Genomic DNA, 24,162 nt, shown 5'->3' with positions numbered 1-24,162 from the left:
TTCTGTGAGTCTCCTTGGTTTTCCCACTTAATAACTTGCTTTATTTGAACCTGCATATATGGATATATATGGATGTGTTGATTATAAGGAGGTAGAGAGAGACATTAGGTATATAGTTGCTTTTACATACAGACATTGTTCAGAATGATGGACAGAAGACTGTATTATGATTGACAGGAGTTCAAAAAAGCTGTAAAGGCAGGCAGCAAGCAAAACACCACATTGACACCAGTATTCTTAATATGCCTCATGTAACCTCTGTATAAACTGAGCAATTTATCACACTCTGCAAGACTATTAGGAACATCCCATACATAATCCTTTGTAAATCGATGTGGCATCATTAAAAGATTGACAGCACAAGCTTGGTGTCCAGGAAGGGAGGAGTCAGAAAGATGGCAATTCAAACAGCTTCTGAAACAGAAGGATGAGCAGGGTGTGGAAAATCAACACATCAAAAGGGCTTTGTCTATCCCAGTCACAGACAAGCTTGAACAAAGCTGCATTTGCATTCGCACAAACAGCTAAGTGTGCTACAATAAGCTTCCCTAAATTGATTAGCAGAAGGATGGGAAAGCAGAGGTCCCTAGCAGGCACTTTGAAGACTGATTCATATGCAGGGCCATGCTTACACTGCACAGGTATCATAGGAATGAGGCGATCCAGAGCAGGGGTGTCTGCTCCAGGAGGCACCACCTCGGGAGAGCCTGCTGAGATAATCCTCAGCTACCAAGGCAGCCTTCTGCAAAGTGCTCAGTTACAGCTCGGGGAACAGATTAGTTTTTGACACAAGTTTACCAGCTTAATTTGATGCTTTCATAGCAGCAGCTCCATCTCCATAATCAAGAGCTTTTCTCTTTGCTTTCCTGTTTTGATTTTGAAGCTTGTCTAGCCACAGTGTTTTGACAAATTTAGAGTACATCAGTTAGGGCTGTAACACATCCAAGTAATGTTGCAGACAAGCCATATGTAAAATGAGACAAGTCTGGGAATCCATGGGGTCATGGTGAAGTGCTAGATACAAAGGGAGAAGTTTCCTGGGGAGGGGTTATTCAGTGGTTTCTGACACAAAGTTTCAAGCTGAGAGAATCCACTGGTTTCAAAAAGTCTCACATCACCACATATGTCCCTTCTAATAAAAATGTCAGGTAATGTTATCTTCCAGGTATAAAGTACTCAGCTTGGTTCTTGACTGCACAATGGCAAATTCTTCATTAAAGCTGGTTTCTAGCTGTATCTCCAAAACTGAATGTTCATTTGAGTGAAAAGTGACCCTGAAAACATTGCTACTGAGAAATCTGACCTTACATGGGAAAGTCTGCTCAACTCATCAGACAGTTTGCAATAAGATATCTGAAAGGTGAAAGATAAAAGCCCAAACACAGCTGGCTTGGCAAAAAGTATTCTCACAGGAATATATTGTTCCATCAACACTGCCATTCATAGAAAAGTACCAGCTTTAGCGATGGCTTCTAAGATTCAGAGGAGTCTGGGGACCAGACAGAAAACCCCTCATGAAAATGAGAATTTAAATTATTTCCTAGACTATTCTAGACTGACCAAGCACAGAAGACCCAGGCCAGAAGAGCGCAGTCCCCTGAGAAAGCCACCACGCACACAGTCAGTTCCTATCAGCAGAAGGGGAGCTTGAACTTGTGACTCCTTCTCGCTGACAAACTTTCTTAACTAATTGGGTCTTCTGAGACCATTAGTTTCCTAACCGTTTAGCTATTCCTTCCTTCTTATATCTGCAAACAAGAGGGTAAATTTTCCTGTGATGGGAAATTCAGCCACAATATTACATCCTAAGGAGAGTAGTTTCAAAGTACTTGTTTTTCTCTAGAGACCAAATGAGACAGAGTCTATTTGCTTTAATCAGTATGAGTTCAGGAACTCAGTGACCTTTTTATATATGTATATGAAAGTAAGATTGTTCACCAGGCAGGCAGTCCCACACTCTTGCAGCTCTAATTTATAATTTTTAATTGGAACTACGTTTGACTGTTCTAGTTCCAGCACCTCGAGCTGAGCTACATGCCTCAGTTTTCAGGCAAGGTAATTTCCAGCTAATGATAATTTTTATCATTCTGCTTTTACAGTGACACATAGAAACTGCAAAGACAGACTGGGAAAAAAAAAAATCTGTTAGCTTTAAACTCTTTCTTTTTTTTTCATAGCAAGCTAGTTACATCAAATCAAAAAGGATATTAAACTCCCACTCCATCATCCAAGAGCAAGATGAATTAGATTTGCTTATTTGACAAAAATCAGCCAAAATTATTTCATATTTCCTTAAATGTTGCATACATGCAAATGTTCTACTGCTTGGTGAGCAGGCAGTTTAGTAAACATACAGCATGGTATAAACCCTGAGCAGCATCTCAATGTGAACATCACAGAAAAAGGAGTTACACACAGAGAATAATATGCTTGGACCGAATTCACCATTTCACCGTACAATTACATAGTTTATTAAAGGTGATTTTAAAGCAAATTAGTAAATTAGATCAGGGTGTTCTGAGTTTCTTCTTTAGCATTTAGCTGCAAAACATTAAAAAAAAAATGAAATAATAAATCCAAGCATCCATACTGAAGTGACTATGGGGCAAGTTGCAACATGTTGGGCTTACTAAAGAATTTATAGCCAAATTCCAAAGTATGGGACTCTGACATAAATGCAGCTGTTTTTATTTTCATACAGAATGTGCCTACATTTGTGCTTTAATTCAGATCATGAACGTGCTTTTGAAGGCAGATCTCACAATTGTTGCCACTTGGCATGCTTTGACTCATATGATGGATAGTTCTCGGAGGATATGAAGCAGATTCTTTCCAAATTAAATCAAACCGGAAGATGGGGTTGAGGAACACATGTACTGCCCTCCAGCTGCTATGAACATTTTGTTCTTCGGACCAGACAAGAGATAGTTTGAAGTAAAGCTCACCTGAAATGGTGAAAAATTGCCAACATCAGGTCCTCGGCACTGGCTGGACCTCTTCCCATGGCACTGAATTTCTTTCACGTGTAGGTATAGCCTCCAGAGACCTGCAGTAAGGACCAGAAATTTCTTTCCCCTCTTCACAAGGGAACAAAACTGCAACCACAGTGAACTGTGAGTTTCCCAGGCAAGTGCTTTTGAGTCTCAGATGTACAAGTGAGATCATAAATTCTCCAGCTACTAAACCACAGAGAGGATTAATCTGATCTTTCCAAAATATCAATTAACCTAAATTTAACCTACAAAAAGACTGATGACATTTCAGATCAGGTTGGGGTATGTCATTAGGAGAACACTGCCTACATACCAGCATATTAACTGGCTTACATGAAAGCCCCAGAAACAGATTTTTGTCTTTATTTTTAGACCATAAGGTCACTGGCTTAGACACCACATCATTGTGATATGAGAAGAATGGAAATCCCCATCCTGTTTACGACTTGATTTGCTACTGCTGATCAATTTAGCAACATCATCTCCCTCTACATTTATTTCATGAAAGATAAGTGTGCTGTTCCACACATTTGGCAATTAGGGATTTTCATCTCTATGTAAGTGATGCACTGTTACTGAAGTGCCCCACAAGGACAGCCAGCCCTAGTAATACATGACCTCCTACAATATGTTACAGCACTGCTTCAATGCCAAGTATTTAGAGTTGTTGAAATACTTCTTTTAAGGTAAAATTTTAAATCAAACTATAGAAGTCGAACTGCATATTTTAAGTCAAGTATTAGCTGCACTTCTGTGACCGTAAACTTATCTATATCATTTGATCTTATTTACTTTGCTTGCGGATATAAATAACAGGACTTACAGGTATTTTTCATGTAGCCAGGTACAGATTAGTGCTTCCAAGGACAGAGTTTGGGTGAATGTCACCCCTTAACTCAGTACCCTCTCATGGAAATTCAGCTGTTAATGTAGTCTCAAACAAGTTCCAGTAGTATGTAGCACACCCAAACTATATAATTATGTAACTCTGCAAGTCTTGAGTAGCAAATGACACGTGCATGATATAAGTCACCCAGAACAGAAAGCATATCATTAGCAAACCTTGTGGAAAAGGGGTTCCTGCCTTTACAGGAACTAAATTTGGATGCCTAATCAAACACCACAGCAGATATTATCTGATTCTGTTTATCATCATCTAAGCAGGCAATAATTGTACCTATCCCTGCCAAGGAACATCATAATTTCCAAAGCAGTGGGTGGAAGCCAGTGATATTCTGAAAGGGATTAGGAAAACCATGAGCTGGATGGGAAAGTCTTTGATTCTAAATAGTCACAGAAGCAGAACCTGGCACATCAGGGTCAGCAGGCTTCTACCAGCCAGGACTTTGAGGGCACACTGCGTAGACTGTGTTTGCATCCTTGTTCATGCATATTAGATCCACTTTCATAACTTGCCAACAGGAGTTCTACAGGGTCTCCTTGATTTGATAAGAAGGATAAACCCAATCTTGGGTTTCCTGTTGTTCCCATCGCCTACATTTTTATAAGGCTCTGTGACTGTCTTACTTTCGACATTGCAAATGTTTACTTTACTTGCCTTTTATTTGTGTCATTCCATTGCTGCTGGCAGAGCAATCTTTTAAAAGGATGACATTGGAGTGCTCCAACAAAGCCCACCATTGCAATACAATCCTCCAGGGTACCTGTAAAGCAGGAAAGTGCACTTCACTTTTTTGCAAGGGCCATCTTGGGAGCTGGCAATGGAAGAACCCATGCAGAAGAGGTGTCTTTCACTGGCCAGCAATATAGGACTAACCCAGGGAAGTTGTAGGAAAGTGAGAAGCAAGTGGTATGCTTGGAGACTGAAGCTCATCCAGGAGTTCTAAGGAATAGCAAAGCTGAGGCAGGACTTCTGCCTGTCATTGAACTTGAATGATAGCTGTTCGCTGACAACACAAGACCAAGTTGAAATGCTCTGGAGGTTCCATGTACATTTGCTTTGTTTACTTTCTCTTTATCTGGAGAATAGAAATGAGAGTATTATAGAAAAAAAAAAAAACAATTTTCAGAAGAAATCTTGTTCATGAGGCAGAGAGCAAGTGACTGGAATAGAAAAGCTTTTTCTTGATAAAAGACAGGGTGGCATTACAGAACCATGAACAAGAGAAGCATTTGTAAAACAAACTTAACAGAGCCTGATGGGCCAGTTGGGTGTATAAACATGTAGACATTAGAAACCTGTTTATACGGATGCAGTGATGGCATTGAGAAACTTCTCAGAGAACTTGGAACATAGCTACTACATTATTGCTAAAAGGCAGGTACAAAGTTCACTTCAGACTTGGACAACTGACTGAACTCTTGGTTTCCTGATGAAGGAAGCCTGCTCATGGTAAAGCAGGAGTAATTTCAAGTCTAGTTTTGCAGAAGCAGGGAGCAGAGGAAGTTGCTTATGAGTTGTAGATGGAACTGCCAAAGAATGTGAGGACTGGTGGAGAGGTAAGGCTGAAACAAGTAGCTGCGGGGCAGTTAGGTGGTGAAATCCCATGAGGATAATCGGTTATGTTCAAGTTACAGAGAAGACTCACGTGACCTCACCTAGGCGTTCCTGCTCTGGCAGGGGGATTGGACTAGATGATCTTCTGAGGTCCCTTCCAATCCCAAACATACTGTGATACTGTGAAGACTCCTATACCAAGGAATAACTTACCTTTTTTGAAAGAGTGCAAAATGTTCACAAGGTAACAGAAAGCTCCAAGATGTGCATTACCTACAGCAAGAGTGGAAAGCTTAGACCACTTTAGCATTATACTAAAAGAGCATGTGATATAAACTGTGTAAAGAAGCTTTGCAGTGAATATTTGACATCTTTTGAGAGATGCAGTGCCAAAATCACTAGAAGTTCTAGAAAAAGAATAAGAGGTTCATGGAAATATCAGTTAAGCTTGCTAGCTCTGTTAAGTGGATAAAGTGTAAAGAGAGCCTGATTTTCACAAGGAGACCATAACAAGCTCAAAGCAGGCTTTCAGCAGTAGGGGGAAAAAACAACATCTCAGAGGGGATCCAGAAAAAAGGCAAAAGAAAATGTGCCTACTGACGTCAGGATTTAGGGCTCATTCACAGAGCATGAGAAGAAACTAAGAATAACAGGACCTCTGCAGCTGCACTCCAAAAATCCAACATTCAACACCTTCTTCTGTTCTGAAGCTGAAACTTTTCCAGCAGATGCTGCAAATCCTGCCAATTTTTGTAGTGGTTTTTGAGGTGGGCAGATGTGCCCATTATAAAACCATCAGCTTGTACATAGCGTTTGGGTACAGCTTAGTTACTACCAGAATGTCTATTCCCATATTTCTATTCCCACTTATACTCTTCTTTGTAGTGGATGGAGCACGAACACTAAGACACAGCAATTGCACTGTCACTCACAAAGCCTGGAATTGAAGCATGTTATTTCAAAAGGGGCATCTGTGCCCACATTCACATTATAGCTAGATCCTTCACTTCTTCTTTTTCAGTGGTTTCACAGTCACCTCAGGGCTTATTTCATAGCTGAGCTGCTCTTTAGTTCCCTTTGAGTAACCTCTTCTGCTGAAGAATTTCCTCTGTCCTACAGTTAAAAATTTCCACAGGACATTCTCATTTAGCACCTTTGTGTGGTAAAGCTCCAAGTGGTCAAGGGATATATGCCTTTAAATGTGCACATCTACCTGGGAACAACGGGCAAAATATACCTTCACAAATAACACACACTCGGAACCAGACATGTCTGTCAGACAGCAGCAAGCGTGGGCTGTGGGGTGAAGGCATAGAGCTTCGGGGCAGTGGGGCAGGATGGGGCAGGGAAGTCCCCTCACAGCCCCATCCCACTGCAGCCAGAGTTGGCATGCAGAATTGGCCCAGGAAGAGCAACCAAGGCCTGCCATAGAGCTGGGACAGCCAGGCATGGCCAAGGGGATGAGATGGCTGCGGAGCCAAGACAAGGAGGCAAGAGCAGGTGATGGGCAGGGCAGGAATGGCTGCAGTGTAGTTCATGGAGGGAAACAGTGCCAGGGACGGAGCTGTAGTGCAGCTCCTGAGCTAAGGGATGGTCTCCAGAGGAGGCTTCTCAGAGATTCTCCTCATGACTGGTCTGTTTCCTCAGCATCACCACATCAGAGCTTGATGGCCTTGAGCACAGGCAACCAAGCACCAGAGGAGAGGGGAGGAGGCTGCAGTGTCTGGTGTGCTCAGGGCCCCGATGCACACATCACTTTCAAGACCCTTGGGGTAAAGAGTCCTTTGACTATGTAGTTTTAGATATAACTGACTACAGGGGCACCCAGCTGGTCATGGCTTTTAGGCATTATGACAAAATAAATGTTAGGAAACAACCATGATACACATTTAAACTGCATGTGACCCCAGGGCACACATAGCTTCCTACAGTATGCGTATAAGGTCAGATGTTAAGTGCACTATCTAGCACTGTAAGGAACAACAAAGCTCATAGAACTGTACATCCTTTGAAACTCCCTCTTTGCTTAGTAGATCCATTATCCATGTCTTTAATCTCACAACTCTCATCTTAAGCAACTGCAAAAAGGGAAGGAATGGAGCTTTTGAGACAGCAGCAATCTACCCTGAAGCAAAAGACAGTGGTTTAAAAAGCTGCATGTATTTTTCAATGTAATCAAACACAAAATAATTAGATATTCAGTTAAGCTGCTCAAGAAACTCCAGGCAACTTGATATGAAAAAAAGAAAAAATCAGTGAGAAAGTCACAAATTTGGATATGTTGATAGGATTTTTTGGTACTTCTGTCTGGTATTATGGTTCATCTGACTGTGCAAATGCAAAGAAAGACAAATTTCATTTATTTGCATTCAGCTGCCTTGACATTAGCCATACATTGTCCAAAATCCACGTGCTTGCATAGTAGGTAGGGCTGCACATCAGTTTGCACGTTGGAGCTGATCACATGGGTTTGCCACCAAGCTAATGTGGTGATCCAGCCTCTTGGCCAGAGCCGCCTCATGTCTCATCAGCCCTGACGATGCCTGGGGAGATGTGCCTAGTCTTGTTCTCCCCTTATGAAATTTATCCACCACAAATCTTTATCTTTCCTAGTTTCCCAGGCTATGATTAGATGATTTATTCCCCTTGCACTGACCTCCTGCTTTTGAATGAATTTCACCTCTGTTGCTAGATAGGAAAAGTATTTTCCATATGTAACAGGTTTTCATTAATCCTTTTTACCACAGTGTCCTTTCAAAATCACTGCTTCCAGCATATCTTCAGTTAACACCTGGTGACAGCTGTTTTAAAATCTTGGGATGTTTCAGTATGCAAGAGTTGACTGGCCAAAAAGGACAAAGATACCGGCATTACAGCACAAATAAAGGCAGCAGGTCAGATCAGAGATGAATGAGGAGCGCGTCCTTCAGGCGAGACAGGGAAGAAAGGACAGGGCACACAGGCACAGTGAAATTGAGGGGCAGATGGGGAATACGTGATAGGATAAGTGATCCTGAAATTCATAAAATCTTACTTATTTCTTGAGGCTTAGCAGTATTCAGCCAGAAGCAGAAGCTCATTTTATTTAGAAAGGCTCTATCTTCGTATTACAGAAATTGACTGGTCTCTGCCTGGCATTAATCAGCCTCATTACTGCTATTATAAGAAAACTCATCTCTATAGTTATTTAGGGTACGGGTATAGACACATAGAATATGGCTCCAGCATAGTGTGATCAGGCACTACTGAAACAGCTAATTTTCTGACAGCAGTGGAGCTTTTCCACTTCGCTGTTTGGCCCACTCCTCAGAAAACTGGCCTCTGCCATGTCCTGACATAATGGATATATCACCAAGATCTGCTCATTAGGGACACAGCATTGCACATAATACCAGGTGATGAGCAGGAGATGATATCAAGCAGTTGCTTAGTTGTCTTTGCTTGCTGGAAGTCTGTAAAGGAACAGTGACGAAGCAAATTAACTGGAGGCAATTAATTGCAGGTATATGTACAAAGAGAAACCATACAAAATGAAACAGTGACTTTGGATGTGGTCATGTGTTTTTCTACTTTGTCTTGATAATTCATATGGAGTTATTACACATTCAACATTATGGGATTCAGTTTGGTGTGAAGACATTTACATTGAGGCATTCACATGTAAATGCCTAAACTCTATTTTTAGCTAGTGGATGCTAAAGAACTCATTTGGACACCTGCCTGGGATTGAGATGTCTAAACACAGGCAACTCCTGTTGTTCGGGTGCCAAGGAGCTCCCAGGCAATGCAGAAAACCTCCTGGCCCCTTCTGACACTGGCCAGCCACAGGCAGACATCTGGGGGACCTTTGGGCATCCCAGAGGACCCTCAGAGCCATCTGTGGGCAACTGATGACTGTCCTTAAGGGCTCTGCAGATGCCCTTGCCCTTAGGCTGGGGAAGGAAGGAGATCTTAAGACTCTCATGTGTTTGCTCACACACAGACACTGAAGTTCAGGTGTCTTAATCCCACCCTTGGGAGAGGCCTGGTGATGAAAGATGGGGTACATAGGCAGTGTTTGTACTATATCTCATTTTTTTATCTCTAATCTTTCATCAGTTTTGATACAATAATAATTACTGATACTGTTCCTCAGTAACACAATTTTGAAATTATCTGTTTATTAAATTACTAAGTTAGCGTTTAACTGCTACAGTTACATGCTGCCTTCCCCTTACATTTCTTTTTGTTTTAAACAGCTACTGAACAAACTACATAAGAAAAAAAGAAAGAAAGAAAGAAAGAAACAGAAATTAACAGCTTACTGTATCTGTTTTCCATGAATATATTGCCTGGTTTTGTGCTTAAATGTGCATAAAAATAATGCTTTGGAAGGTAGACGTTCTCTGTCAGATGAAGTTCCAGTTACGTAAACAAGGTTATGTACTGGATCTTTATCAAATCCTTTAACTTATACTTTGATTAAAACCAACCAACCAACCAACCAACCAAATAACAACAACAAAACCATGAGGAAATCCATCTTTGCGCACAATTTATTTGTATTTATGAGTACATTTGTTTTATAAAAGAGCTCTCCACTGAGGTTTTTTTTCAGATTGGGAATGCATTTCTGAAGCCAAATAACCCAGTTTTTCCTGATTACCATGCCTTGGTTTGCACTAGGGATCAGTCTCAGGGTACATGTATTGGACTGCCTCCAAGTGAAAATAAACTGGAAGATGAGCTTCAGGAATGCACCCACTGCTCTCCAACCCCTAATACATCTCCAGTTCCTGGGATCAGAGTACAGCTAGTCTAAGGTTGAATTAATCTGGAATCAGGTACAATGTGCACACCAGATCCCCAGCACCAAATAGATCCACCCAGAGATCCACTCCTGTTGAGCTGCAGCATTTGCTAAAATAGATGCAGGGTCAGAAAGCAAGAGCAATAGAAACTTAAAGCAGAAGAAACGTCTTCGTGTTTTAGTAGCGTCCAACAATGCAAACAGAATTTCCCAAAATAGAGTATCTATACAGACTGCCGGTCTGAAATAATTCTATGGCATCTTTTAATACAAGGCCCTCCTTAATAATAAATAAATAGTTTTCTGTCAAAACACACAGTAAGTTGGAAAGTGTTCTTGTTCCTGTTCTTCATTTAGGGAAGCCTGAGGATGCTTTCCCAATCCTTCCTAAAAGCAGACACACGAGTCCCACACAACAAACAGCTATCCAACGCACAGGATTGCCTTTCTTGATTATTTATGTATGTAAAAGCTTAGCCTTTTCTTATTTTTTTTTTTTAAACTGTGTGAAGGACAATATATGATGCTGATTAACTGGTAGAGATGGCACAAAGCATCATGGTGAGCAGAATATGTGATGAATACTACTATGGAATTTCAGCTGCTCTTCCAATATATCTTAACCTAGACCCTGTCACAGACAAGATACTAGACAAGATGAATCACTGCTCTGATCTAGTATGACCACTCCTGCCTTTTAAAGGCAGCAATGCCAGTAGTTTTAAAAATGCTCCCAAATGAACTCTTACTTTCTGAAACCCAGGTGTTAGTGGCATCTGTGTTATAGTACCATAGCTGAACGCATGCTGATTTCCCAGTCTTGATCTTCTGTTGATGTCTTCTGATTTCAGTTTTATTCCAGGTTTCCTTCAGCATACCTTAATTTCCTCATGTAATTATTTCTTTATGTGTGCACTGTGTATCCCCACATGCATGAATATATGTGATTCTGACTTACCACCTTTCTTCTTCAAGTAATATGGTCACATTCAGTGCTGATACATACTGCCTTCTTTTCAGAGGATTAATTTGACCTCCAAAGGGCCCATCACTTTGTCACTCAAAGATATTTGATACTCATTTTTCTTCTGGATTCTCCTTTACTACTTATAAGTCCAAAGATGTAGACATATACCATATGTATGTATGTGTGTGTGTGTGCACTTACATAGAAACATAGAATGTCCTGAGTTGGAAGGGACCCACAAGCATCATTGAGTCCAACTCCTGTCCCTGCATATGACAACCCCATGTTGTTCACATCATGTGTCTGAGGGCGTTGTCCAGTCTCTTCTTGAACACTGTCAGGCTTGGGGCTGTGACACCTCCCTGGGGAGCCTGTTCCAGTGCTCCACCACCCTCTGGGGGAAGAACCTTTTCCTCATGTCCAACCTAAACCTCCCCTGGCACATCTTCCTGCCACTCCCTTGATTTCTGTCATTGGTCACCAGATAGAAGAGATCAGCACCCGCCCCTCCTCCTCCTCCCCTTGTGAGGAAGCTGTAGCCACCATGAGGTCTCCCCTCAGTCTCCTCCAGGCTGAACAAACCAGGTGACTTTAGCCACTTCTCATACAGCTTCCTCTCCAAACCCTTCACCAACTTCATAGCCCTCTTCTGGACACTCTCTAGCAGGTTAATATCTTTTTTATCCTGTGTTGCCCAGAACTGCACAGGGTGCTCCAGGTGAGGCCGCACCAGTGCAGAGCAGAGCGGGACAATCACCTCCCTCGCCCGGCTGGCAATGCTGTGCTGGATGCACCCAGGACACGGGTGGCCCTCTTGGCTGCCAGGGCACACTGCTGGCTCATGTTCAACTTGCCGTTGATCAGAACCCTATGTCCTTCTCCGCAGAGCCACTTTCCAGCTTATACGCAGACACACATCCCCTTTCTTTCTACACATTGATCTACTGACATCTGCAAAAGACTGCTTTGTATCTATCCAACTGGGTCTCCATCTCTTTGCTGAAAACTCTCCCTCTACCTCTCACCTAAACTATTTTTTTAAGCTTTTCACATCTCTATATCAAATGATTTTCTAGTCAGAGCTTTACCACTCTTTTGGCTGTCCATGGACACCATTAATCCTGATGGCTTTTCCTCCTGATCTACACTCACATTGAATATTTCTGAATCAGTAGACTGAGATTATACATATGACAGGAGATTATAAAATTAGCATTTGGAGAACCATTTAACTGCTGTTTTTCAAAAGCCGTGGTGAAAAAAAGGAACTACAAAAGCAGAAAGCTTGGACACCTTCCAAAGTAGCAAGAACCTTCAGAACAAAACACAGGTTTAGCCAAGTGGTACTGTACAGGAAATCAGTTGCATGCACAGCAAAGAATCAAGCAAATAAACATCCAGATGAATACCTTGTATGACTCATGAAATATTACAGAATAAATAATGCATAGCATCCTGATAGCTTTTTTGGCAGAACTATGAACTACACGGTTGATGGAACAAGATATAAACAGGATATAAATACAAGACTTGGAATTTAATAAGGCATTTGAAATATTTTGAAATATTCTTACATTCATTGGTTTGGACATACTCAGGGTACCATGGTTTATTTACTTATAATATCACACTGGGACACCTGACATGGTATTTCTACTACCCTTCCCTTGGACACTGTCTTTACATTTGGGTAAATGAAGAGAAGATGTGTTAGTTTCATAAAGAATAATAATATTTTTGCTCTGGGATGGGACAGCAATCTCTTCTTTTAAAAACTGACCTGAGATATTTCCATTATTTACAGTCCCACTTTCAAGGCTGCAGAACCCGTTGTACAAGCATCGCTGAAGTTCAACAAGTGCTGAAGGTTAACAAGTGTTAATTAACTTTAGTTCTAAACAAGAAACATACCAGGGGAAGCTATTGAGAAACCACATAGCCTGTCTTCCTGACTAAGGCTCTGGAGAGGGACCTGGGAAAGTGAAAAACAGCAGCAAACTGAGCCAAAATCTGCTGTTTGTAATGTGGGGACCATTAGGTGACTTGACCTCATGAAATCTAGAAAATAATCAGTTTCTTAATTCATGGGAATAGCCCTCCAAGAAGAAACACAAATACCTAAGGCAGTGCACTAAGAAGCCTGGTGCTACTGCCTAGAAACATTGAAGGAGACACTTACTGGAAAAATGCAGAGGAGCGTATCTGATGAATCATCTACTGCAGCACAGCTATTTGGTGGGAGAAAGAAAACAGAAAAGTAGCAACGCTGAAAAAGACCTAAGGAATATACACAAGAAGAAGGATCAGAACTGGGATTGTGGTATTCAGTAACAACAAAAAAAAAAACCCCAAACTAACAGCCAGTGCCATTTGCAGCTCTTTTATTAGCTGCTCCACAGTGTGCCGTCTGTAAAATAGTTAGGGAGCAGGGAGGCACCAGGGACACCAGTGATCCCATGAGCTTACTAAAGTGACCTGGGAGATGGAAAGGGCTGAGTGGTCCTTCCTGACAGCACATTCCTGAAAGCAGGCCCCAAATAGCCCAATCTGGCTACCTTCATGCCAGGATGAATTGGAAAGAGTTCAAACAAAAGCAAGACAAATGACAAAGCTGGAGGGAATGACTTCAAAGGAAAGATTAAATTAACTAAAAAATGCGTAGCATGGCTAACGAACAACTACATGTCAGGAGACAGGGAATACAGTAACTGCCAGACATTCTTAGAGGTGTAAACAAAGAGGTCTTTCATTGACAGTAAACAGGGAGAAGAATTCATCATCTTTTATTATTTTGCTTCAATTTTTGCTTGGTGCTTGCTAGCTTTACCACACCACCACGGACTGCCAGCAGCAGAAAAGAGACAAGCACTGAAAATAAGCCCTCTCCCTTACCAGTGCACTTTGAATTCTGTTTTATAATTCATGTGAGTGCCTCCTCTTCTCTCTTACTGCTCTAGGCCAGGCTCATCATTACACAGGGCTAAGGAACCAGTTCTCTCTGAAACCAAGAACATTTCAACAGGGCATGTTCAAAATAATTTATGTACATTTCCAGTATTGCTACCAGATTGTTCCTTCTTCTATGCCTTGTTACTGCAGGACCAAACAGCCTTCAAATTCCTTGGACTCATATCACTTCAATATCACAAGGTTTTGGCCAAAGAATTCCTCCTCCCACTTGTGTGGATTTTTGGTTTTGTTGTTGTGGTGGGTTTTTTAGGTGTTTTTGTTTGTTTGTTTGTTTTGGTTTTCTGTTGGTTGGTTGGTTGGTTGGTTGGTTGGGGTTTTTGTGAGTGTGTGTGTGTTTTTGTTGTTGTTGTTGTGTTGTTTTGTTTTTTGTTTGGTTTTGGTTTTGTTTTCTCTCGTGTCTTCAGGTGCCATGCAGAGAGATCTGAAAACAACCAGACAAGTCTTACCTCTCAGGAGGAATATGCCTTGCCCTGGCATCATTCCCCTATTTAGGTAAATGGCAGCTAATTGGGGAGGGGAGAGGCTCCAGCTGTGCTCTCCAGCAGCACAGGATTTGTGCCTAAGACAGTTCTTTCCATATTATTCTCCTCTATCTTCAAATGCTAATTTTTCAACAGCCACCTTTGTACTGTTTTCTTTTTGTTAGATTCTTTGTTGACTGCTAATGAGGCCAAGCTTTTCCCAGTAAGGATTTTTTTAGTAAAACTTTTGAGATGTCACTCCCATTATACTTTTTCTTCTGTCTTTACTCACTGGTGTAATTTATATAGCTCCTTCTGTGTTATCTTTAACATCAGAAGGTCAGTACCCAGACTGCCTTTAATCATACAAGGAATGTTTAGTACTGGGGAAACTCTTCTTGGAGAATGAGACTGATATTCTTCCAAGGAATAACATTAACCCCTATTGATATGGAAGAGAAAGATTAGTTTTGCTAACAAGTGTTTTAAAAGTATGATTTAAGAGCATCTCATCCTTTATGTTCAGTAGCCATTTGACGAAGCACTGGAAGAAATTAAAGAAATATCACTGAGCGACAGAAGCTACAGCCGTGCAAAGCTCACATACTGGGAGTTGCTTCATCTGCTTTACTCTCTACTCTTTTCATTATAGAAAAGCTCCCTACACTACCATTTGCTTTCTTTTTCAGGTCATAAATTCATTTCCATTTACAATGCAAAACAGGGGTAACATAAACCAGGATGTGAAAAAACGACATTTTAAACCAACATCAGCCTGTGGAACCTATTACAGGTTGACAATTTTCAAACTGAACAGCTTTCACTGGAGTTAGCAGCTTGAGTGGTATGAGAAAATTAATGGGAATGTGTTGACTTTTATGAAACTTTCCCATGTAGAATGGGTTTTGAGTAAGCTGTTGTGAGAGTGGAATGTTGCATTTTGGCAAAGTAAAATGTTCTGTTTTTCTTTTTTTTTTTTTTTAAATAGAAATATCTGTGTGATATGTATTTATACTTGTATGCAATAGCATGCATATATAATAATCAAAATTAAATTTCACATTGCAATTTTTTATATTGCCAAAACTGGAGGATTCAAGGATATTAAAGGTGTAGTGGTAATTTCTGATTTTTTAAATTGTATTTAGAAGCAAAAATAGATGGAATTTCATTCCTATACAGGATACGGTAATTTTTTTTTTTCCTTCTTGTTGCTTTCCTGGTGAGCAAGCAATTACATTTTAAAAGGATAATATTCTTCCAACCTTTGGCTATAGCTAACAATACTACTTACAGACAGCAGTTTGAAAAGTTACAGTATAATTGATGTAGCATGAAGCGAATCAAGAAGGCAAAGTTGATATGCAGATATTAACATAATCCACTGCTCACATTCCAGAGAAGTTTACATTTTTCCAAGTATGTCATTTCCTTACAGAAAAATACTTCTACCTTCATAGCAGAGTCCTCTCTTGGATGCACAAATGACAGGTTTCACATCCTGACAGTCTATAGTCTTCCCTGCTGTCATAGCCTGGCCATTTGGAGGAGAAAAAGACAAATGCTCAAGTCATTTTTTCTTTTTTTCCACAGAGAGCAGCCAGCTAACAGCAGCCTCTACATGCAGCTGTTTCTACAGCCATAGTACATATTTTTAAATCAACTCAGAACCAAAGGCATGAGTAAACCTTTTAGCTTCCTAATAACATGTAAACATGCTCAAATCAGTTTCGCATTAGATTACTGATTCTCATTTATTTTACTGCCTCAAAACATTTGAGAGTGGCTCAGAGCAGAACATCTTCTTGTTTTTAATTTATCTAATTGTTTGAATAAGCAGACATAAAAAGAAAAGGGCAAATGAGTTTGTTCTCTGAAGGGATGAATGCACTAGTAGCTTTCCACTGGGGCACTCTATTTTCTTGCCGCAGCACGCATGCTTGTGCGATTACAAAATTGCAGAATAAAGTTAAAGGTTTAGAAACCACCTTATTCGGGCTAACTATTAAGCTTTCAGGTACTCTTAATTAACAGAACCATTTGCCAAATCTGACCACACACTTGTGAGATGAGCCACTTTTGAAACACCCAGCTTGCCTGTGTGGCACCCAGAAGTAAGCAGTCACATCTGTGACATCCCCCTCTCAAAACTAATACTGCAAGAGTTTCTTGTGCTGGTTCAGACAATCTCTACATTCAGCATGGGCACCAGTGTGTGAAGGAGAAGGGACAGAGGGATATGAAAAAGGGGTAAAGAAGTCAAAGCAGAAAAATACTTAATTAGTGTGTGCTGGAGTTTCTCCCTCAGCATCTCTGCTGGATTCCTCCCTGAAGATCACACAGCCAGTCAGAAAGCTCAGCAGCACTTCTCCATATCTCCAGCCATACTCCTATGGCACAGAGGTACTGCAGTCACGCTTGCCTATTTGCTAGCTATACACGTCAGAGGAGACCCTACAGGATGTCCTTCCTGACAGCTGCCTTTCAGAAACAGAGACAGTCTGAATAACAGAAGCCAGCAGATGCAGCAGTTGCTCAGCACATCTGAAATTAAGCCACTTGCATTTAAGAGCTTATAAATGAATTTAGTTTTCTAATTTCAGGACCTAAATTTTGGGGAAAAAAATCTAGTTGATCATATGGTTTTCATTTTTAATCTCTCTGTAGGTGTGCGTATCTTTTATTTTCAGTGCTGTATATACACACTATAATGTCTTAATGTATAAATCAGTGAAATGGTCTTATATATAAATACAGTATTTCCTGTGATTAGTGTATGCACATAGATATGCATGAAAAAACTACCCCACATGTCAGTGCAGTCTCATACATTTCCTTGTCCTTTTACTCAGAAGTGCTGAGGTTTTATTTTTCTTTTATGCAGTCATACTCCTTTGACAGTATGTAGCTGTCAGGGTTCTATCTCACAGGTTTCTATACATCAGAGACCAGCTTTAAAACTGTTTTGACAGGTTAAAAGCTGAGATTCTTCCAGGGACAGGTTGGAGAGAAGCAGAAATGTGAGAAGTGGAAAAGCATATTCCTTGACACACCCTAATCTCCTCAGTGCAGATGGCACTGTCTTTTTCAAGAAGTTTCTGTGCACACCAGTCACTGCAAAAGAGTGAAAGCCTGAATGCTTTATGGGACATACATACGTTATCTGTATGTACATCTATCCAATATGCACAGCCGTGCATGCACAAGCAGACAAATGTGCAAAGCTTACCTTCCTTCTTCTTCCTCCCCCATCCATTCACCAAAATTAATTGCTCCCTAAGATGCTGTAGGACACATTGTTAATTATTGTCTCTCTTCTGCACCTGAGGCATCACACTGGTTTAGAAAACAGCCTGCAAACAGATGGAGAGCTGCTGGAGATGAATCTGCAGGTATGTGAAAAAACTGATACAGATTTTATGATACCGCAGACTCAGATGGTCTATTAATTTTCAATAATATTCTGGAAAAGAAAGACATCTCTACATGTTTTTAGGTGCAATTTGTTTGCAAAAAAAGAAGTTACAAGAGCCAATTACTTTTATGATTTCATCACCATCATTTCTGTTCAAGGAATATTTATGGAAAATGTTCCAATCATTGCTGCACCAGCCTCGCAGCGTCTTAGATAACCCTGTCCCTTGGCAACCAGCTGTATGTGTGCCACACCTGATGGCACCAAGGCTGGGCAACTTGCAGCCCAGACCAAGACTTCAGCTTGAGTTGGACGCCACATGCAGCCTCATATCTGCTGCCTTAATGCTACTGGCTTGTCCCCAACACCTACCCTAACAGCCTGCTTCTGCCATCGTGTTGTCACACAGAGCCACAGCAGTCCGCGGCAAAGCCATTCCTTACACCCCCAGCCTGCCTCCAGCCCACCCGCACGAGACAACGTCCTGGTGTGACCCCCAGGAAAATGCTCTGCTCTTTGATCCAGCCTGGCAATTAGCAAAAAGTCACTGCAGTAGTTGACACCAACCAGTTTTTCATTTTCAGAGGCTGAGGATCAAAGCTAGCACAGCCAAGACAACAAGGCAGGTATGCTTCTAATGGTGCTCCAGGCTGTCCTGTCCTACAGAGGAGGGCACCGCAGAGCACACACAGACATCCAGACCTACCTAACACGCACTGTGCCTGCTTCAAACCAGATAGAAACCTTTCTCTTTCCTAAGTACTTCAATGTGACCATTTTCTGCGCAAATGTACCCAAGAGAGGCATCTGAAAACTCGAAGCTATTCTAATAGAGTCGTTTTACGCTCTTCTAGGGTAAAACTATTGCTGTACATAGGAAGTGGTGGCATCTTCTAAACTGGGAAAAAAAGCCTTTCAGACTTCACTGGAAATTCAGCTCTGCACACAAGCCAAATTACTTTAGAAAGGCAATGCAAAAGTTACCAACAGATTTATCATATGACTATCCAAAAGGATCCAGATATTTTAGCCAAGAAACAAGAAAAAGTGAGTTAATTTTACCATGACCAGATCTCTGATCCATATACGAGTGAGAAAGGGCAGGTGATGATACACACAACAAAAAGGCCACCCCTTCTCTTCCAGTATTGGTATCCAGCGTATATTGTGGAGTAGAGTCTATTTGGTAAAGATTGGTACACAATTTGTCATGTGCTATACACAGCTTGTCATGCTGTTATATGTGTTAAGGGAAGTATGGAAATTAAACATGGTCTAATCTTCTCCAGTACCTAAATGCTGCATACTAGTATTTTGCCATCCAGTAGAGATTTTCAACATCTGCCATCACTTTATGAAATGCTTGATGTATGCAGAAACAACTAAATGTATTATGTATTGTATACCCTACTATACATTTATCTTAGAATACTAAATCTAGTGTTTCTCGCTCTTTTAAAAACACACCATATATAATACTTATGACACTAGGGTCAGTCTACATCCTTGTTACCTGCCCAGGTTAATAAACAGTATATTGCTGCATGACCTTGGGAGTGCTGTTCAAGGACTGGAAGTGAAGGATTCTTAATTTGCTTCTCCTCCTGTTCTGCAGATGATGCAGAATGTGAAATTTTAAAGCCAACAGGGTTAGATACTTCTCCAGTTCTCTTTCTCCCTAAAACTGATTCTGCAGGAGCAGTGTCAAGGCCCCAGACACTCCATCTTCCCCATGGGTAAGAGGTGGGGATGAAGATGGTCCTTGGGGAACTGGCTTCCCTGCAGTGCTGCAGAGGATGAGATGTGTAACCAGCCAGCAGTGGTGCTTAGCCAGACCACTGCAGAGTTCCTAAAAGCAGTGCTACAAATAATATTAACATTCGATCTGAAAAAGGCAATCTATTTCAACCCTATTTTAGATTCTTTTCTTTCTGCACTGAATCTTCTGCTTTATTTCAGACAGCAGTTCCTCAGTATAATGCAATTGTCTTTAATGAATTGCTTTTCCCAGCTGTCACTCTCATTGTACCAAAAATTCAGGGTGATTTGTTCAACCCATAGCAGAGGAATCAGACTAAGACTTTAGCTCTTTTCCATTCTAACAGGAGTCTTTCCTCTTGTAGAAGTGGTTCATTGATGGGGACTATTGACTATGGATACATAAGAAAGAAAAATGCTGGTATTTGGCTACCTACCAGACAATTTAAGGTTTATAGACTGGGCTCAGAGCAAACTTGTCCAATGGTCATGATATATCATAGACTCCTCCCTGGCTGTCACAGGCCCTAAGCAGCTTCTTCCATTGCTGGCTTTTATGAGGGAAAATGAGAAAAGCTCTATGAAACCAATTTACACTCTCAAAATGGTGCTTTAGTCAGGTTCACACAATTAGCCACATCTGCAAAGCAGCACATTTGCTGATTAGTAAATTCTCTTCTTCAAGAACCTATGTTAAATTTTCATTTAAGCACTTTGGTACACAGGAAAGGCATTGCCATTGCAAGCTAAAGTGCCAGGTGCTGCAACGACCATCTGAGTAAAGGAAGGTTTTTCCTCTGGTTAAAAAAAAAGGTATGTGGATTTCAGTTTGTGGGTGAAAGTTCTGATCTGTTCTGTATTTCCCACCTCAATTGTGTCCCTTCTTGCTGTTCCAAGATCTTTCTAGCCTTTTGCGCCATATGATATCTTTGATGAGAAGTACATCTCAGTCAGATTTTAATTTGTTAGCTTTTAAGTCACACTTGGTAGAAAAACTATTTACATTTCCACAAAATAAACACACGTGACCCATGCTGCTACAAGAGAAAGATATTTTTCTGTAAGCATTTTCTGTTAATATGGATTAGCACCACTGTAACTGCAAATTATCTAAGACCATATTAAATGTATATCTTTATAATAGACAGACTTTTTTATAATAGACAGACAAACATTTCTGAGAAATAATGTAAGAATAGTGGGGAAAAAGGGATGTACTAAGGACATTTCAGGAACTCTTTTGGTACCATTTTCTATGTTTCTTACTTTCCTACAAACATCAGATAGATTCATGCACCTCAATAGGCACGAAACCTACACTGGAGAAGAACAAGTTTCTAGAGGAATAATTCTACTACTCGTTATGTCTGTATAAAATATCAGCTTAATTTACATCCAGCTAAGATGGCTATCATAATAAACACATATGACTAAATTTTAATGTAGAAATATATGCTGCAATAATAGTTATACCCTAGTATAATAATACATAACTACATATAGTTTAAAAATTCATCGTAAATTAATCTCTTCAAAACAATTGATCACTAAGAGATTTATCTTGGGTTGTTCTTCTAATCTCACCCCTCTCAAGATACAGGCAATAATTTTGATTACTGAGGAACTGTGATGACAAAGTTTAGTAAACCAAATCACTATGATTAATATAGAAAACTTTATAAAGAAAAGCATATAGAATACAGTCCCTGCTTTTAGACTCACTAAGTCTCACTGCAGGGTATTAATACAGCCTGAATTCAAAGGTTTACTTCCCCTGGCTCCCTGTATAGTTAAGGACTAGAGAGAGGCTCCTAGAGAGCTTTATTCAGAGTGAGAACCTCACCTGGAATCATCTTCTCCAAAACCATTGGGGGAACCCAACCACTACACAAGTAGCACTTGAGTCTGGAGTTTACCGCTGAGCAACATATAAACTGTGATTTTGCCTCTACCATCAATTATCATTCATCTGGGTGTTGAAGAAGCTGACAGATTTGTATTCCCCTTGCTCTTCTTTTTCCTGCATCTTAAGAGATATTTGCCCTTCTTTCAACTGGTGGCACTTCACCATCCTCCTCATTTCTCAAAGATATCTGCTAACAAGGCTTTCAGACATCATCACCCCACTGTTAAAAATCCAGCAGTGACATCCGTACAGGGCACTTGATTTCAAATAGTCTTACTTGGTTGAGCTACCTCCCATAAGCTCCTATTCAAGCCTGACCCCTTAGCCTTACGTTGCTAAGTAATATTATGATCTATCCAAGGACTACTTCTGTATGCATGTAAGCCCTAGTACAATTACACAGGTAAAATATGGTAAGCATTTTGTTGTATGCCTCATATGAATCATAGAGGATACACTGCTATACAAGCCCCTCAATGGCTCCAGAGGCTGTGCTGAACTCAACAGAGGATGATAAGCCCTATGCAGAACAGGCAAAATGGAGAGAGAATGAAAACAAAAAAAAGAAAAAAATAAAAGTTCTGTGTCATAGGAATTAGCAAAGCAATCTACTACATTTCTCAGGATTTCTCGGGGTGGAGGATGCCAGCACTAGCTGGCACTCACTCCCAGGAGGGGGAAAGAACAAAGTGAATGGCAGAAGGGAGTGAAATGTTTCAAAAGAGAGGGAAGACTTGCTCTAAACTTCAAACTGGAGACACTGCCAAAAGAAAAGGAGAAAGGAATGGTATGAGAAAAGGCCACAAGGGATGAAAGAAAACTAGCATGAAGGAAAGAGAAAGCAAGCAGGGAGGATAAACTGCTCCATGAAGAAGCAGTTCTGCTGAGGGACCGTGCCAAAAGCCAAAACCGGTGCAGCTTTGGCCTTGGCACCTTAGTAACAGAGGAGAGAAATCTGACCCAGTGGTAGCCAGGAGAGGGCCCAGAGGTACATAAAACCTTCACTGAATGGGTACACCATAAGCAAAAATGTAAAGATGAAAATTTACACTAATATCTCATGCATTCTCTCATAAAAACTGAACTTTTCACAAAGCGGCATTGCCAACATAACTAAGCTGTGTATAGCACTTCCATGCAGTGCCTACACCTGTCAATTAGAGTGATTATTAATTTTTGTGTTCATAGGTCATGTAAAAAGTCACATTGTTTCTCTATGATTTAGTTCTCCATCTGTGAAGCTACTACCTCTGCTTCACTAAAGGCAGAGGCAATAAATTGACAAGGAACAATATAGTAATAAAGAAGCACAAAGCAGTTGAATTAATGGCAACACCAGGCTCAATTCTGGATCAGAAAAATGCATATAAAGCAGTGAAGCAGCTAACTGATGTATTTTATAATAAAAATAAAAGCATCTTCCAAAACAAATCTGAAAAAGGAACAGGACAGTTCAAAATATCCATATAAAATTAATGTGGACTCTTTCCTGCATGCAGTCACAGGCTCTGCCTCCCTGTTAGCTGCATCCAGTAAGAATTTTTCTCCCTTTTTTATTCTTGCTAATTGTAGTGGTTTAAAGGACACTGAAGAGCACAGGATGGGTTCATGAGAATTGCGAAGTATCACTGCCTACCATTTGCAGCAGGGCACCATTCATCTCTGTTGCCACACCATACTGTGAGGTGGTAACAAAAACTAAATGCTGTAATCCAGAGCTAGGGAACACTAATTATCCCACATCAGACCCCAATCTATGCAGTATTCGGGGTTCACTGTGGTTGAGAAGATCTGTTCAAGGCCACAAATGGTTCAAAGGCAATATGGGGTGGGCTTTGTGGTTTTGACATGTCCATCCCCTTTTTGTTGACCTAGAAGACCTGCATCAAATTCTTGACCTTTTCTTTTGACCCCTTGCGTCTACATAACCACCTCTTCCGTCGCCTTCCTTCAATGAAGGACACAACTACCTCTACTCAGACCCTTTGAATACCAGGATGCCACCCACAGTAAATAATGAATATGATCATCTCTTTCTTTAACTGCTGATCGGTGAAGTAACAATATATATTGCAACTACAGTGCAGAGCTCAGCACAGTGGTCTGTGCATAAATACCATCACAGAGCTTAGCTGAAGCTGTCTAGCCAGTTGCACAGATTCACCTTAAAGTCACGCCCAGGCTGCCATGTGAGTTTAGTCAACTTTAGAAACGTCTGCCTTTGCCTGAATTTTACTTTAAAAGTGCTTATATTTTACTGTTTTTCATATTGCATTCTGCCCTATAGCAAAAAGGAGGCAGAACTGGAAAAGGTACTCAGCACTACACTGTGGTGCCAAAGCCTGACTAAAGAAGAAACTATGAGGTTGCCAGATTAGAGACCGAGTGCTGAGTTACTTTGCACTTGGTACAGGTCCATAGTCCTGCTCGAACTGAAGTCAATAG

The 24,162-nt window shown here is 40.7% G+C and overlaps 1 protein-coding gene across 29 annotated transcripts in view; it reads right to left on the bottom strand.

Annotated features, from left to right (window-relative positions):
- Window positions 1-24,162, bottom strand: part of LOC110359662 (uncharacterized) — a 239,899-nt gene that overhangs the window by 68,721 nt on the left and 147,016 nt on the right. For 20 of the 29 annotated variants that reach the window (XR_010474120.1, XR_010474131.1, XR_010474111.1 and 17 more), the window contains 2 exons: window positions 4,552-4,657; window positions 2,946-3,046 (listed from right to left, as the gene is read on the bottom strand). The exons of 7 other annotated variants lie outside the window; for them this stretch is intronic. Coding sequence is in view for 6 of the 22 variants with exons in the window: in XM_065071222.1 (XP_064927294.1) it covers window positions 2,946-3,046; window positions 4,552-4,567 (117 nt within the window). In the remaining 16 variants the exon portion in view is untranslated. Of the gene's footprint in view, window positions 1-2,945; window positions 3,047-4,551; window positions 4,658-4,770; window positions 14,206-16,090; window positions 17,992-24,162 lie in introns of all 29 variants that reach the window. 2 more of the 29 variants (XM_065071233.1, XM_065071183.1) reach the window with 2 other exon arrangements.

This window comes from Columba livia, chromosome 1, assembly GCF_036013475.1.
Source record: "Columba livia isolate bColLiv1 breed racing homer chromosome 1, bColLiv1.pat.W.v2, whole genome shotgun sequence".
NCBI classification, from domain to species: domain Eukaryota; kingdom Metazoa; phylum Chordata; class Aves; order Columbiformes; family Columbidae; genus Columba; species Columba livia.
Note: the sequence above shows the minus strand (reverse complement) of the source record. Positions and strands in the feature narration are given on the sequence as shown.